Raw genomic sequence first — 17,340 nt, 5'->3', positions numbered from 1 at the left:
GCTGGAGGGTAGTCTCCAAAGTCAACAAGGTGGGAGGCGGGCGGTGGGGGGCGCAGGGACAGGTGGTATGTAGGTACTTTCTGTACTTCCGCTCCATTTCGCTGTGAACCTGAAACTACTCTAACGACAATGTGAAATATTTTTAAGAAGTCAATACGGATAGCTCTACCCTGAGATCTCTGGCCCTGTAAATCCCTCCAACCTCCAGTCAAGGAAGAAGCTTGCCCTGCGTGTGGCTTGAGCCCAGGTCCCATAACTGGGTTTCTGCTTTCTGCCTTAGCCTGGAGTGTCCATCCTGGTAACCCCATGTACACCCCCATCCTTAGAGCTGAGGTCCTGCCTGGCTTGTACCAGCCTCTTGTCCTGAACCGGGAGCATTGCCGTGGGAGTTGGTCCAGGCCTGTGCTGGGCCCCTGACAGCCAACAGACCTCCTTAGGCCTGCCTCCTTTTCTGGAAAACAGTGATGACAGCTACCATCAGACACGCCAGTTCGACAGAGATTTTTTTCTTTTCTATTTGTCACCACAATCCAAGAGGGGTATTATTAATCCTGTCTTGTGGCTGAAGAAACGGGCTTAGAGAAGCCAGATACCATGCCAGAAGTCACACGGGTGATAAGCGCATCATTAGAATCTATTCTAACCTGTTCTGACTACTTTGCAATATTCCGTTATGATATCCCCAGGCCTACAGGGCCTATTAACACTTTCAGCATCGCCTAAGCTTCACGCGGGTGCCGTCCATTCGCTTTCGTTTCTAGAATTTAATTCTTTAATGTTCTGCATTTTGAACTGCAACAATGCAAACATACAGAAAGGAGCCTGAGACACCCACACACCCACCCCCAGATTTCAGAGGCAGAACAGGTGCTAACGCTCTGCCTCATTGGCTTAGATCTTTCTCTTTTTTAAAGAAGAGATGACAGGTCGGTCTAACGTCTCACTGGCCACCTGACTCTCCTACTCCCTCCCCCAAATAAACACCACCCGCAAGTGATCAGTATCGCTTCCATGAATTTTGGCTCGCACGTGGATGTCCTCATAGAGAAAACGTACTGCTGTGTTTTTTTGGCATGTTTTAGAATTGACAAGAATGACATCACAGCGCATCTCTCTCTGTCCGAGGTTCATCATCCACGCAGCAGGGATGCGAACAGCACCACCGCGTCGGGTCCGCTGTGAGAGTGAACTGAATTGGTCCCCACGAAGTGCCGGCCGGTGCTAAGTGCTGGGTTTGTGATGGAGGCTGCCGCTAGGGCTCCCCTCACCATCATATCATCATCATCACATGCCCCCTGCAAATGACTTTCCTTTCAGCTAACGCTAATGCTTTTCAGATCACCTGGTTGATGCGCGTAACCTGAGTTCATTTGTGCAGCCGCTGTGGAACAGTCAAGAACGGAGACAGCACTGCCATGTTTCTACCGGTGGACATGTAGGTCGTGCCTCGTTTTTTGTCACTGTGAACAGCACTTGGCGCGGACTCTTTCACCCCTGCCTTCTGCTGCACATCTGTGACAAGTGCTCCGAGTAGACACCTACAAAAAGAGTCGGGGGGTCCTGGGTGGGCCCACCTCAGCGTGTTAGGTATTGCGAAACTGCCCTCCAAAATGGCCGCCGCACAGCCATGACCCCCGCCATGTATGAGGGGTCCCATTCCCCACGTGATTATTCACATAATTATTTTAAAATTTTATTTCAGTATGTATACACTGGTATCTCTTTGTGATCTTAATTTACATTCTCTTGATTATTTGGAGAAATTAAACATATACATATATATGCATATTTGGAGAGAGATCTATACACCCTTATATGTTGGTCACTTAGACCTTTCCCTTCTCTAATTTTTTCTGTTCATATACTTGATGATTTTTTTTTACCATCTTTCCTCTGTCTATGGTGTTTTTTATCATACAGACGTTTTTCCTGTTTTCATGGACTTTATCTATCTTTTCCTTTGTTGTTTGTGCTTTTAGTGAAGTGTTCAAGAAACTCCATTTGAAGGTGAAATTCAAAAGACAGTCTTCAAGTTTCTTCCAAAAATCTCAAGAGTGTCGTGTGTTCACATTTAAGTCTTGAGCCCATCTGGAAGTTATTTTTGCGTATGGCAAAAGGTAAAAAGATCTGATTTTATCTTTCCTCCTATGGTAGGACAATTGTTTGCACACTGATAATTGAATAATTCATCCTTTCTCTCTGATTTATAATGCTGCCTCTATATGTGCTTCTAGACTCTATTCTGTTTCACTGGTTTATTTGTTTCTCCTTCTATCAATACCACACTGGTTTAGTTTTTAGAGATCTGTGGTGTTTTAATATCTGCAAGGGTAAATATCCCCACTTATTAATATTATTTTCATTATTTAAAACAGTCCTCGCAATAGTTAGCCTTTATGGATGGGAATTTTATTAGCAGCTTAAGCTGCGGGATATTGCCTTTCGGAAATGTGACTAAAATGGCACTGCATTTATAGCATAAGCTGGGGAAAAAAATTGACTTCTTAATGACTTTGAGACCTTCCGTAACGTATTTCTCCATTTAAATATTCTTACATATCCTCAAACAAATATTTATATTCTTTCCAGAAAGCTCTAAGGTACCTTATAATTGCTATCGTGAATCATGTATTTTTAAATTAAACATTTGCTTGTTGTTTTTATTAAGATTTGTAAATTAATCTTGTATCCAGCACCTTTATTAAACCTTCTCTCAAATTGGTTCTCATGATTTGTAAATCCTCCTGGATTTTATAGATGATTATTATTTTTTATGAAAATTAAGTTTTATTTCTAAATGGGGTGAGAGGTGGGAGTTTCTTCGAATTTTATTGACTACGATCAAGGAATGTTGTGTCCCTCTCCCTGACTAATTTCAGTTTGTTCAGATTTGCTTTGCGGTTTAGTACGTGGTCATTCTGTGCTTGAGAAGAATGTGTGTCTTCTCCCAGCTGGATGTAGGAATCGACATAGTTCCAGTCAATCAGGCTTATTAAATGTGTAGTTAAAATCTTCTGCACCCATACTCAATTTTTACCCATTTGATTTACCAATTATTTGAGAGTGTTTTATTAAAATCTTCCACTGTAACTTCTTCAAGAATTTTGTTACTTTTTGCTTCACGTATTTTGGGAATATGCTGTAAAATTCGTTCCAGTTCAGAATCATCACATCTTCCAGGTTAATTCTTCCTTTTGTCATTTCGTCTGATATATTTTTACTTCCAACAGAGTGTTTTTGCCTTAAAGTTTAATTTGACAGATAATAATACAGCTACACCCCCTTCTCCCGTGTTGATATGCTCCTGATATACTCCATGTCATTCTGTTTATTTTCAGTCCTTCTGCATCCCATGTTCCAGCTGCATTTTATTTCTTTTCATTTAATATGAGAATACCTATCCTTTAACTGAGGAGTTTAGTTTATTTCTATTGTGATTATTTATACATTTATTTAATTTTTTGTTATTAGCCATGCTTTTTCTTTTCTTTTTTTTTTTTTTTAAGATTTTATTTATTTATTTGACAGAGATAGAGACAGCCAGCGAGAGAGGGAACACAAGCAGGGGGAGTGGGAGAGGAAGAAGCAGACTCATAGTGGAGGAGCCTGATGCGGGGCTCGATCCCAGAACGTCGGGATCACGCCCTGAGCCGAAGGCAGACGCTTAACCGCTGTGCCACCCAGGCACCCCGCCATGCTTTTCCTTTCCTTCTGTTTCCTCATTTCCTGCCTTCTATTGGGTTGAGGATTTATTCCCTTTTATTCCCCCCACTGGTTTAGAAGCTATACATTTCTTATTGGGCGGTTTACTCTTACAATTTTAATATGCATACTTGACTCACTGAAGTCTAAAGTTCATCGATACCTCTACTCTCCTATCACTTCGGGATGAGCTGTGACCAAGAACCTAATTATGTTTTAACTTTCATTATCTACCTTCCTTCTTAAAGATTATTGTGTTCTAGCATTTTGGGTCCATGTTTTCTCATGCCCTGATGATAGTCACTATTAGTACTGTTTACTATAATCAATGCTTGCTCAGCTTTGTTACATCGATATCAATATTTTTGCTCAATTTCTTTCTTGCTTCACCTTTCTTGTGGGTATATTTCCTTTTTCTTAAAGTATATTCTTCTGCAGCTGTTTAAGTATATAGGCCTATGAGTGGTAAACCTATTTCTCTCTGCTTGCATGGCAAGTCATTCATTTTGCCCTCACTCTGGAATGATAGCCTAGCTGGACACAGAACTCTAGACTGATAGATATTCCTGCTCAGAACATTAGAGCTATTATTCCATGAACTTATGACCTTGTACAGGTAGCCAATAGGAATTTGCCATCAATCTAATTGGTTTAGTAGAAGATAATCTGCCAAATCTGGTTACCTTCAAGATCCTTCTCTTTGCCTTTGGTTTCACCACAATGTATCTAAATGTGGATTTGTTTTCCTTTATCCTGCTCAGTGACTCCTTCTGTTACTTTAGTCTGAAAATTCCTATCTTTGCTCAATTTTGAAAAAGTTTCAGCCATTATCTTTTCAAATATCTCCTTTCACCTATTCTCTTCTCTATTGGAATTCCTGCTCACCATCTATCAGAACTTATTCTGTCCTCCACGAATCACGATCTCTCATTTGTGTTTTCCAACTCTTCATGTCTCTGCTCTGAGTTATTGTGCTCATCCCCGTGTTACAGTTTGTAAGTGTCTACTCAGTGGTTTCTAATTGTGTCGTTTAGCACATCCATTAAGTGCTTATACTCAGTAACTATACTTGCATTTTCTATATTTGTTTTCTATACTTTTCATGGTGCCTTGTTTTCTTCATTTGTTTTGTTCATGTCTGTAGTCCATTTAAACATCTTTAAACTATAGCTTTTCTCAGATTACTCTATTATCTGAAATTTTTGAGCATTTACTCTCATTGTCTGTTGTATCCTGATGTTTAGTCGTGGTGGAGTATGTCCTCATCCCCAGTACCTTATCTTCAGGAATCTCATGCAGTCTTGCTAATGCGTCTGCAAGCACCAAAGGTATTACTGTCGTGGAACCAATTTTCTGTGCTTGGGGAGGGGGGTGGTCCCCAAATCACACTTGTAGTGTAAAATCAGACATCAAGCCCACATGAGTGTGAGCAGAAGGCATCAATTTCTCAACAACTGTTTAATCTAGAGCCCTTGGAGAGATAAGGTTATTGTACTGATGAACGACTTTTTCCTGGGCTGATTTTTCACTGAAGATGTTCCTGTGAACCTTTGGGGCTCCTGGCTTTCCACGCAGTTCTAGTCTTGTCTATCTTGCTTCATGCAGGACAAAATCTTATTTTTCTGACCCCAAATTGGTATGAAAACCTATTTTGTAGATTGTCGAACATGAGAGCTCCTCCTTCCAAGAGCCACAGCACCGATTCACAGCTAATACTTTGGTTTTGAGTTCCCTCTTCATTTCTGGCACTGGAGAGTTCTCTTTTGTTCTTAAGCTCAGCAATGAATTTTGAATTCTTTAATATATTGCATCCAAAATTCATATCTCAGTAGCTTTTCTGACTCCTATATTATTTCATTAACTTGGAAGAAGCTGGCGAGAACCACCTGTCTCAGTTCTACTGGTCTGAATGTCCTCCCAACGCTTGCGGCCATGCTTGTGTCCTCAGTTCTTGCTACATCTTTGAAGACGAGTCTAATTATCTATGCCTGGCCCCATTCTACTCTGCATCAAATCGCTGCACTGAATCAGGCCATGCCCAGCCACATTCTAAATATAACGCGAGATGGCCATGGAGCTTACGGAGATAAACTGACAATGAGTTCTTTGGTGATACAAAGCTTGGGTCTGTTCATAGTCTAGGACGAAGGACAATTTTAAATAGACCCCAAACCCAAGAACACCTTACTCTGAAAACACATCACACACCTACATTTTACAAGATGGGCACCTTGCTGCCCAGGGAAGGCCATGAAAAACCGCCCCACAAGCAGAATTGCTGTCACCAGAGGAGACTGGAGCTGCCTTCCTCTGCCAGGCATGGGGGCGGGGGATCAGTCCACCTAAGAAGCAGAACTGGGCACAGCTTGGGAAGAAAGGATTTCAAATCCATTACCTGTGTCTCCATACTCTCCAAAGATATTGATGAAGACGTCCGCATCGGTCCCCGCACTGATGACATCACCGGTATACACCTTGACTTCATACTTGTTACCTGGAAATGAGGACAGAGAAAGCCTCAGCTCATCAGGATCCTGAAGAGAGAAGAAAAAGGCCCCAAGGTAGCTACCACACCACCTACCCTTCCCTCCCGCAGAGCCCGAGGTGTCACCATTGCCGTCAAGAACACAGCAAGAAACAAGCTGCCTGACATTGGTTCCAAACGGTCATTGCCAGTATATACGTGTATCAAGTCAACACACCGCACACCTTAAACTCACACATTGCTACATGTCAGTTACATCTCAATAATGCTGAAAAGAAAAGTCAAACGGTCATTGCTAAATGGTGTGCACAGCATAAACCCGGTAGAGGGGACTTCTGTTTTCCTCTGCTAACACGCTGCCTTGGGATGCATGAATCAGCCCCAATCCAGATGCCACACTGAACCAGACCACCAGCCGATCTCCCCTGGATATTGAAGTGCTTCTTACTGGGCCCACTGCACATCTACTCTGCCCTCTCCAATCTGTTCTCCACACCTAGCCACAGTGTAAAAATTCACTAGGGAAAATATAATCTGCAAATGAAAATCAAACTTATATGTAAATTGTCAGGACCATAACCAATGCAAAGACTAGAGGTGCCAGCAAATATGTGTGCTCAGTGGTTACCTCACTTAAAGGTCTGTATTGTTTCCTCTTTCTTTCCCCCATTCGTGGAACCCCATGCACTGTAACCCCCAAATGCCTCAGCCCTGGCCATGGCCTCGTGGGGGGATGGGGCTGAATGTCAACTAGACAACAGGCTGAGCTCTGCCCAGGTCTCCCCAGCTGGAGCCTGGCTTAGAGTGGGGAGCAAGGGACACGGGTTGCTGTGTGGTGCAGGAAGGAAGACTCCTCTACACTTTGTTTGGGTGCTAACAATTCCAAGGGCTGAGGCGATTTTCCCTTCCCTTTCCCCTTCTTTCAGTGACTTTTTATTTTTTATGTAGGAGAATTTTGTTCAGATTTCTTATGCCCGATATGTGAAGTTCATAAAAATTAGAGGTGTTTCACTAACTCAAAAAGGTATCTGTACCCCCCGTGTTTACTGCAGCATTATTTACAAAAGCCAAGACATGGAAACAAACTAAGTGTCCATCAATGGAAGAATAAAGAAGTACACACACACACACACACACACACACACACACACACTGGAATATTGTTCAGCCACGAAGAAAGAAGGGAGTCTTGACATTTGCAGTAACATGGATGGACCTTGAGGGCATTATGCTAACTGAAATAGGCCAGTCACAGAAAGACAGAAGGCATGAGTCCACTGATCATGTGGAATCCAGAAAACAAGGAACAACAACGAAAACCTAGAAACACCCCTAACAACCCCGAAAGCAAAACAAAACACAGATACAGAGACCAGACTGGTGGTTGCCAGGAGTGGGGTAGAGGGGATGTACGAAATGGGTGAAGGGGGTCGAAAGGTACAAACTTCGGTTATAAGACAAATAAGTCATGACCTGTAACGTACGGCATGGCAACTACGGTTAATAATACTGCGTTGCCTGTCTAAAAGGTGCTGACAGAATAGATCGTAAAAGTTCTCATCACAAGAAAAAAATGTGTAATTCTGTATGGCGATCGATGTTAACCAGACTTTTTGTGATGCTCATTTCTCAATATATACACACACCACATCATTATGTTGTAAACCCGAAACTAATACAATGTTTTATGTCAATTATACCTCAATAAAAATAAATGGGAACTATTTTAATTGAGGCCCAGAGTTCCAGGCCCTCTGCCCCCCCCCCTCAGGCCTTTGCTGATGTCCCAGCCCCCAGGGGCTTTCTCCTCTGCATCCCTGCTCTGCCATGTCATCTGTGTCAATGATTTCCAAGCTCATCACCTATTGCCTCGAGCGGTTTGCTGTTTCCTGCAGGTGAGGCTTCCAAGTTCTTCAAGAATAAAAAAAAGTCTGGGGCAGGACCTCCTTCTCATGTATAGCCCCCCCCCCAAACAGCCCCAGCACAGTGCTGGGCCCAGACTAGAGTCTCACTAAGTATGTCCAAAAGTAACCTGATTCACATTTCCTAAAGCTCAAAGTCCCAGGGAGGTCACTCAGGGCAAAGGAGTAAGGCGGGCGAGATAAGGCGAAAACTCAATTTCACCCAGTCCCTATCTTGAATCCTGCCCAGCAGCTGCCATCTAGAGATGACCTGATGCAGAATGTTGCAGGGCACCCAGAGAGGTCCCCCCCCCACATATACGCAGCCCTGAAGGCTGATCTTTAACCTTCTGAGACCCTGAGCCAGGAGGGAGCAATTCTCTCCTAGAAACTCACTCGATGAGATCCATCACAAGAGAGGGAAGACCCTCCAATTCTTGTCCCCAAACAAAGAGCTCCCAGATTCCCACCCCACTTTCTTCCCCATGAAGACCCCTCTGAGATGGGAGACAGACTAGGGTCTTCAGAAGAACGCCTAGGTCAGTGGCTTGACGTTGGAGCCACATTCAGGCTATACCAGGGGAGCTTGCCGAGCAGGGGGGCTGCCACCCCCTCCCTCCCCGAAGATCCTAAGGCATGGCTGTGAAGGACCAGGAGGGCCCTGGCCAGTCCAGCTGCCCCTGCTCCTGATCACTTTCCAAGTCGCAGAGGCCTCTGGCCACAGGCTGTCCTCTCCTCCTCTGAGAACCCTTCATTTTGGTTCACATCCTTTCTCAGCTCCAGGCTGGGCCTTACTTCACACAGAGGCAAGTCCCCTCTGCAGGGTGACAAGATGCCCAGGGCCCCCTTGGCTGGTGATGCCAGGATGAGGTGGGGGCTGGGGACGCCCTAAAGGCCACTGCTGAGCATCAGTCAGTCAGAGAGGGCAAAAGAACTCCAGAAAGAACTGGGCACGGTGCAGCAGGAAGAAAGGATGAGGGGGGCTGGGGAGCCCTTGGGGAAGGAGCAGCAGACATTCTGCCTCATTCCAGAAGGCAGAATTGGACTTAGCACTTGAATTATAAAGAAGGATATTTTAGCTCACCAAAAGAAACGTTTTCTAGCAGCTAGGGCTATCCAACAAAGGCATGGGATGCCCTTGGGGGAAGTGAGTTTCCCATCCCTAGAGACATCTAAGCCGTCACTTTGTGACAAGCACATTGGTGGAGAGCCATCTGTCAGGGAGGCTGTAAAGAAAATGCCAGAGGTGAGAGAATGTGAGAACACTAAGGGTCCTTTTCAGTCTGCAATTCCATGACATCTGACCAGGAAAGGCAGCCTGCAGACAAGAAAGGGAAGCCAAGAGATGGAGGGGGGCCTCTCAGAGAAAGGGAGGTGCCTGAGGCCATGCAGGCAGGCCTGGGGAGCAGAAGCCCATGCAGGGCTTTGGGAACACATAGCACCCCCGTCCCAGGAAAGTCCAGCGAAGCAGGTATCAGGGCTGAAATGAGGCAACGTAGGAGACAGGAGTGGAAGGAGCTTCCAGAACTTTCCAGCTGAGGTGGACAAGGGGCCTAAGCCATGGGGTCAGAAAATCAAACGAACTGAATGCAGGAGAAAGTCAGTTCTGGAATAAGGCTGGACTGTTCTCTGACCTCTGCAGAACTCTCTATGGAAAGATGGGGCCCTGGGTCCTCATGTAGTTGGCTGGGTGAGAAGCAGGACCCTCGTGTGCCGCATGACCTCCCATCACACTGAGGAGGGGCTGAGAGCAGCAGCAGGATGGGCAGGCATACCTCACAAAACTGCTCTCTAAAAGGCCCCGAAGATGGACAATGAGGCTTCTTATATTACTGTTCTCCCTGCTCTTCTTCCACATTTCCTCTCCAAGCAGAACCCCATCCTATCTGATTTGCCGTTTCCAAACAAGCCCTAGGGCCCCGCGCCAACCCTAAATTGTGATTAAGTGCATATATTGTTGAAAGAGCAAGACAGGATAAAAGCAGAGCCTCATTCTCTCATGGCTGGCAGACTGTCAGCACAGTGCATCAGGCCTTCCTCCCAAGTGGTCATGACAGTCCCCCCAGTTTCCCGTGATCAGAATTTCAATGAGCACAAAGTTGCCATTCTGGTCACAAGTGGGTTTATATATGTTGAGTTCACCCCTGTGATCTGGTGATCCATGTGAGAGCAAAAGGCCCATAGGTGAAATGTGGCTGCCTTCCTGGTGAAAGGACCGGCCAGAGGGGAAGGTCCCAGGCCAGAAAAATCCCTGCCCCAGAGGCCAGAAGGGAATAAGGGGGGCTGGAGAAAGCAGATGAGAGCAAAGAGTTCAAAGAGGGTGGCTGGGGCTGGCCGACCTTCTAGAGCAAATAATACTAAACGGTCACCCAGGCCTTGCAGCTCACGAGGCCCCTGCATGTCCTTGATGTCACCTGAACCATACAATGGCCACATGATACAGGCAGGACAGATACTATTGACGTTCTCATTTACAGATGGGGAAACGGAGGCTCAGGGGGCAAGGAGGCTTGCCCGGGGACAAACAGCTGCTAAATAATGCAACAGGGGCTCAAAGCCAGGGCTCTCGTCTCTGAAGTCAGGGCTCTTTCTAGAATGCGCCATGGCCTCTCATTCTCTATGCCAGGAATAGGCAAATTTTGTCCGTAAAGTACCACATAGGAAATATTTCAGGCCTCGCAGGCCACCTGGTCTCTATTGCAGGCACTGGACTCTGAAGCGGTATCATGGAAACGACCATGCGCAATACGGTAGTTCCCCCCCTGCCCCCCTTACTTGCGGGGCTAGGGCCGAGACCCCCAAGGGATGCCTGCGACCCTGGAGAATACCGAACCCTACAGAAGCTAGGCTTTTTCCTACACAGACATACTGTGATACAGTTTAACTTCCAAATTAGGCCCAGTAAGGGATTACCAACATAATTCATGATGTTACACTGGCAATAATACGCTGTAATAAAAGCGGTGGGAACGTGGTCTCCCTCTCTCAAAATTCCCTCCCGTCCTGGACTCACCCCGCTGGAGACGATGGGAGAGGACAAATGCCTGCGTGATGACCATGTGAAGAGAATGACGCAGGCTCCGGGACGCAGTTAAGCTCCTACGCGCCTTCCGATCCCGATCACTGGTCAGCAAGCGGAGCCTGTGCGCGGGAGGCGGGCTGACCTTCTGAAACCGCGCACACGGAACCGCGGATAAGCGGAAGAGGCCGCGCGGCGTCGAACTACGTAAGCAAATGGGCGTGGCCATGTGCCAATAAACTATGCACACGGACATTTGAACTTCATACAACTTTCCTCAGATATTGTTCTTGTCTAATTTCTTGACAACCCTTAAAAAAGTGTAAAAATGTTTGTTAGCCCCAGGTCCTGAGAAAACTACACCTAGTCGGCCCCCAGTCTGTACGTCGTCGGTCACCCGCTGCCCCAAGCCGTCTTGTGCTTTCGGGCACTGTTCTGTTTCTAGGCAGGGGATGGCAGGCAACTCTCTGCTCGCTGGCCTGGAAGGGGAGCGGAACTGCTAGGTGCAGGGGTGGCCAGCTGCCGGTCGCAGGGTGATCACGGCACCCTCTAATCATTAGCTTAAGCAGCTCAAGGCTCTGAAGACTGGGGAACTGTTGCCCTTTTTCTGTCGGGCTGCAGGGGGTGAGAAGGAACATATCCTGTGCCCAGTGTGGGTAGGGAAGGCCAGCTTTCCCTGCCCCACAATGCTGGGGGACTGGGCAGTGCAGTGGAGAATGGGGGCCTGGGCTGGGGTTTCCTGAAGGTGGGGAAAGATGGCAACATCAGTTCTGTAACCTCAGGCATCGTGCCTTCAGCTCCTCGCCTGGCAGACAGTGAACAAGGAGCAGAGATGGGAGGAGAGGGGAAGGTCAGGTTGGAGGAGGGGCTAGCGAGTTCACTGTCCTTCCTGAGCAAGCATGGGACCCATAGGGCCTAGTGATGGATCGCAGGAATGGTTGCCCAAGACAGTTCTAGGGTTGGTCTGTGGTTTAATCAATGTTATAACGTTCTCCCTTGAACTGATTTCTCTCTGTTCTTTTAGTGGGTAACCATTAGCTCATAGGGTGCCTTTCTACAAATTAGAAAAAGGCTTCCTTCCTCAAGACACTTTACTGCCATCTGTTGGATAATTGTCATAATAAATACATAAACCTACAATCTCTATGATGTGAAAAGTGTCTCCTTACATAGTCTCAGTTGTGCAGTGCACAACTTGCATATCTGAACCCAGCAACACCACCTTTCAGAGAGTGGCTGCCCTTCCCTGAAGGTCAGTGAGAGCTCCAAGAAGCCAAAGTAGTTTGAGCATTGATCTGGACAGTACACAATAAGGGAAATAGACCAGAGATTAAGCTGATCGCAGGATACCTTCCAGAGCCAAACAGAACTGAGTTGGGGTACTGCAGGGATGCCATTAATTGCAGCCTAAAGACAGGTGGCCACCTCAAGGCCACAGCATAGGGTTGTCTGTGCCCTGCTTGCCCTGCCCAGGGGATCCCCCAGCCAAGCCTTGCCCTCTCTTTCCTCTGCAGCCCGCATGGCAGAGGCACACAGCCTTGCTCCCTCCAAACAGGAACCGTGTCCCCTGTGGGCCAACCGGAAGCTGCCTGTGTGGGCTTCCAGAAAAGGCAGGCACTGGCAAGCCCGAGCTGCCGCCTGCGCCTGGTGCGCCAGCCACCCCCACAGCCTCGCCTGCGCTCTGTCTGGAACAGTCAGCACACAGCAGCGACAGGACACATCTGAGCGAGCCACCCGGGGGGGGGGGGGAGCGGGGAGCAGGCGCAGCCATGAGTGGGCCGGATCCCCCAGATCTGGGTGCTGAGCTGGGCTGAGCTGCTCGTCACGTTCCCAGTGACAGAAGTCAAGCAAATGCCCGGAAATGAAGCCTCGGTCGCGCTTGCCAAGGAAGGGACCATCCCACACCCAACGTGATCTGAGCCTCCCAGCAGCTCACGTGGCCCGGGCTTTTTTAGGAAGCAGGGAATCATGAATGAAGGGCTGCTGAATCGACGCACGGTGTCTCTTTCCCCAGCCTCGCGCATTCTCAGGTCCTGCGTGGTTAGAACGCGGCTGCATTCCCCCGGGCGGGTGAGCGGTGGCGAGGGGTGGCCGGGGGCTGGCCGGACTTGACTTCTGCCCACACCGACCCGAGTCCACAGCGGCTCCCTGGCACCCATCACTTCCGCTCGGCCGGAGCCAGACGCCGCGGAAACGAGAACTCACGGGCGCCGCGGAGGAGGACACGGAACCGAGCGAGAGACAACGGCGGGGCTGCCCTGGGGCTGGGGGCGAGCGGAATGTTCTCCCCCAGTCACGGAAGGCCCCTGACTCCTCGGGCCTGCGCGGGTGCGGGGAGGAGCGTCCGCGGACCCCCGAGGATCCAGCACGGGGAGCTGGGTCACAGCCACCGAGCGGTGAACATCCTCCCAGGTCCAGAGACTCGGGGCCACCTCCCCCCTTGCTGCCCGCAAAAGGTTTCCTCTTCCTTCCCTCCGGTCTGGAGGTCCACATCTCTCACCCAGATTCACCTGATTCTTCAATCGGGACTGGAACTTCTCTGCCTTCTCGAGAATGCCCTCAACCTTGCCGCCCTAGAGACACGCGCACTTGTCAAAGTAGTAAGAGCCTCCGATGCTTACTGAGGACTGACATGGGCCCGTCACTTCTCTTTCTCCTGTAATCCTCACCCTGTTACTATTGCGGTCACCGCTCGCTGAGAAAGCAATAGAAGCAGGAGGTTAAGAAACCTAATCAAGTTCCCACAGTTAGAAAGGGTGAAGCCCAGATTTGGACTCAAGAGGTCCGGGCAGGAAGGTTCTCTCTCAGCTGTCATTTCGCCTACCCTGCCAGGTCTAGCTTAAAGCCCACCTGCCGGGCCCGCGGTGCTCCACTCCAGAACTCTCCAGGCGTGTACCACTTATTTGTCACCTAACACGTGCTCAAGCACATGCTGGGCCTGGTTACACAAGGACTTGAAAACATCACTCTGTCATTAGCCATTGCTCCTGGGTGGTAATCAAGAAAAACCACCCTGTCCCTTGTGTCACTGCCGAATCAGACAGCTAGTATACTTTCCTAAGACGCTGTGATGGAAGCCTGATGTTACCAGGTGCTGAAAGAGTATGGAATAGGTAGGCTTTCACTCCTTTTAGCTCATTGTGCTCACGCCCTCATCCAATTCATCGCCAAGCCCCACGGAGCCATTTCCACATGTCCCTCAGACACTCATCTTCCTTGGCCCCCACTCCTGGGCTCTGCAGGAGACCCTTCCCTTCCACCTGCACACCCCAGCAATCTTGGCTCCATTTCTTCCCTCTCCACCCCAGCCTCCACTCCGCTGCTGGGAAACCAGCACTTCTGGTCCACTGCTGGAGGAACCAGAACACCACACAGACTTCCTGGAAGGCAGGTGAGTAATACCTGTCAGAAGGCTTACCATTCTATAAACCCCTTGAACTAACCATTCAATCCCTGTGCATAACAATTCATTTATACTAGGAAATAATTGTGTTCATAAATGACCTATAAAGATGTCTATCACATCATCATTAATAACAAAAAATGGAGAACAACCTAAAAATATCCAAAATGGGCAATCGTTGGGGTGAATTATGATATTCACCCATGCGGCCATTTAAAATAATGGTTTAGAAGACTGTTCAATGTTATTACATAGTATTAAGTGAAAAAACCTGGTTACAAAGTTGACTGTAATACAATACCACTTTTAATCAGTATGTAGTGTTTTATACATTCATGCATAAAAAAGAAAAGGAAGGAAATTCGCCAAAATGTTAACAGCAGTATTTCCAGGGCTCTCCTGCACAGCGATTAAGTTCAAGGCTCTAGGTTTACTCTTGGTCCATCACTTCTATGCAAATTACCTAACCTCTCTGTGCCTCAGTTTGCTTCACCTGTAAGATGGGAAGAAGAAGAAGGAGGAGGAGGAGGAGGAGGAGGAGGAGGAGGAGGAGGAGGAGGAGGAGAAGGAGAAATCTGTCATGGCAGTGTTGTGTAGATAGATAGATAGAAATTAGAACAATGACACTTAATGAATGGCCAATAAAAATTAGCTATTATCATTTTGGGGTGATGGGATTATGGAAGATTTTATTCTTCTTCTTGCTTATTTGTACTTTTGACAATTTTTACAATAGCCATACTTTCTTCTCTGTATGAAAACTAAAGATTGAAGTTACCTAAAGCCAACACTTTAATAAGTCATGCCCTCTGTAGTCCAGAAGGAGCTCTTGAGAACCGCCAGTGTGTAAGACACACCTAAGGAAAATTCATGCACTTGGTAGACACCCTTACACCCTCGAGCTGGCTTTGGTACCAGAAAACTTTGAGCTTGCTGGTCAGGGTGGCTGGGAAGCTAGAGGGAGGGTTGAGGACTGGACTAAGGTAGAGAAAAGACAGAGGCCCACCAGATAGGTATCCAGCCCCACATAGGTGGGAACCCTTTCCCTGCACCCCTGAGCCACTCTGGCTGACACTTGGAGCTCAGGGGAAGGGTCCAGCAGGAAGCCACTAATGGCTGGAATGGACACCCACAGCTGGATCTTTGCCAAGGCAATGTCTGTATTATAAATTCCAATTTTCATGCATACGAAATGCAGCTCTGAGAAAGTGCTCTCCACAAATAGGAAAAAAAAAGGTTATTAGAAACACCTACTTGAAAACCTCATTCTGTTTGGAAGCCTAGAAACCCCTTCTCAACTGTGAAGTCTCAATTGGGCATCACCTCCTCTATGAAGCCCTCCTGATTCCTCCTTCCTCTATGCTTCCATTGATCTAGGTCATTCCTTATTTTGAGCATTCTATCTTTTTGTACTGATTATTTACTGGCTTGACTCTCTCTCTTTTTAGTCTCTAAATTCCTAGAGAGAAAGACCTGTACATATTTACCCTGAGCAAAGGATCTGGTTCATAAAAGATTCCCAAAAGTGCCCATTGAAACACTGAATGACATTGGAAGAGCACAAGGTGGCATCTGGAGCCCAGGGCACTGGCTCTGCCCACACTGGGTGACCAAGAGCCAGTGGCTTAACTTCCTGAGGCTTCTGTTTTCTCTTCTATAATATGGAGGAAGAGTTGATAAGGTCCCTTCCGGTCCTGAAATTCTCTGATATTCCTCACTGGGGCCTCATTGGAAACAGTTCTCTTCTTCCCACTCTTTCCGGAGATGATTTTCTGCAATGTTAGGTGGGAGCAGATGGGGTGGGCGGGGAGCTGCTGCGAAGTTCAGAGGAGGAGAGCGCTGCAGGACCGGCCCAGCTCCCCCCCACCCCGAAACCCTCACGGCTCTGAGTCCGTGGGCCCAGGCCCACCTCCAGAGGGTTTGGAGGAACAATGACTCCCAAGCAGCATCTACAGCAAATATAGCTCAGAGGGCTCTGGATACATTTGAGCTGGGTTAAGGGGAAACATCAGGGAGAAGGAAAAGGGTTTGGAAGAGAGGTTCTCCCTGCAGGCGTCTACTGAAATCAAGGTCATGAGCCTATTTCCAGTTGTCTAGATGAGCCTGCTGGATTCTAGAGGGGATCCTGGCCCTCAGGGGCTCCAAAGTCCTACCTGATTCTGAAAGGCCAGAGTTTTGAGTCTGTGCATCTCAGAGTCAGACTAAGCCTGGATATAGGGGAAGAAGAAGGGGAAACATCAGGATCGTAACAAGCACCACCCCCTCAATACTGGTGGCATGTACTGAGCACTCACTCTAGGGCCAGTGGGGCACTCAGTCTATATGTTCATTTCCTGCATCAAATCAGCTCAACCACCTTATGAAGTGGGAATTAACATTATCCCCACTTTACAGATGAAGAGACAGAGGCACAGAGCGTAAGACGTCTGCTCCTGCTTACCCAGCCAGTGCAGCGGCAGAGCCAGGTTTGGACAGCAGAGAATGGGAGTCCAGGGACTGCGCTCACGGTGGGGAGATGGACACCATGCAGAAGAATGCTAAGTGCGGGAGGGGGTGAAATGAGAAAGAAGTATCCACAGCAGGAGGGAGGACACCAAAAGCCAGTTTCCTCTGCTCCATGGAGGAAGGCTAGCCCTAGACCCATCCTTCTCTCTTTGGTTATGACACTCTATTAATCCTAAGAAGCCCTCAGAAACCACCTAGGGCACCCACTCTCCAGACAAAGAAGCTGAGCATGGGAACGGAGCTGAGATCTGCCCCAGGTCTCGTCATTTTGGGGGGCAAAGCCAGACCTAGAACTCACGGTTCACAGTCTCTTGTGCTTTCTAAC

General features: G+C 47.8%; 1 protein-coding gene across 2 annotated transcripts in view; it reads right to left on the bottom strand.

Moving 5' to 3' along the window:
- The window catches only part of LOXHD1 (lipoxygenase homology PLAT domains 1), a 162,930-nt gene that overhangs the window by 121,244 nt on the left and 24,346 nt on the right, over positions 1-17,340 (bottom strand). For both annotated transcript variants that reach the window (XM_045790004.2, XM_087869996.1), the window contains exon 5: positions 6,098-6,196. In XM_045790004.2, coding sequence (XP_045645960.2) covers positions 6,098-6,196 — 99 coding nt within the window. The remainder of the gene's footprint in view (positions 1-6,097; positions 6,197-17,340) is intronic.

Source organism: Ursus americanus, chromosome 19, assembly GCF_024610735.1.
Source record: "Ursus americanus isolate L20-20 chromosome 19, mUrsAme1.1.p, whole genome shotgun sequence".
Classification (NCBI taxonomy): domain Eukaryota; kingdom Metazoa; phylum Chordata; class Mammalia; order Carnivora; family Ursidae; genus Ursus; species Ursus americanus.
This window is presented reverse-complemented; position numbering and strand designations above follow the sequence as displayed.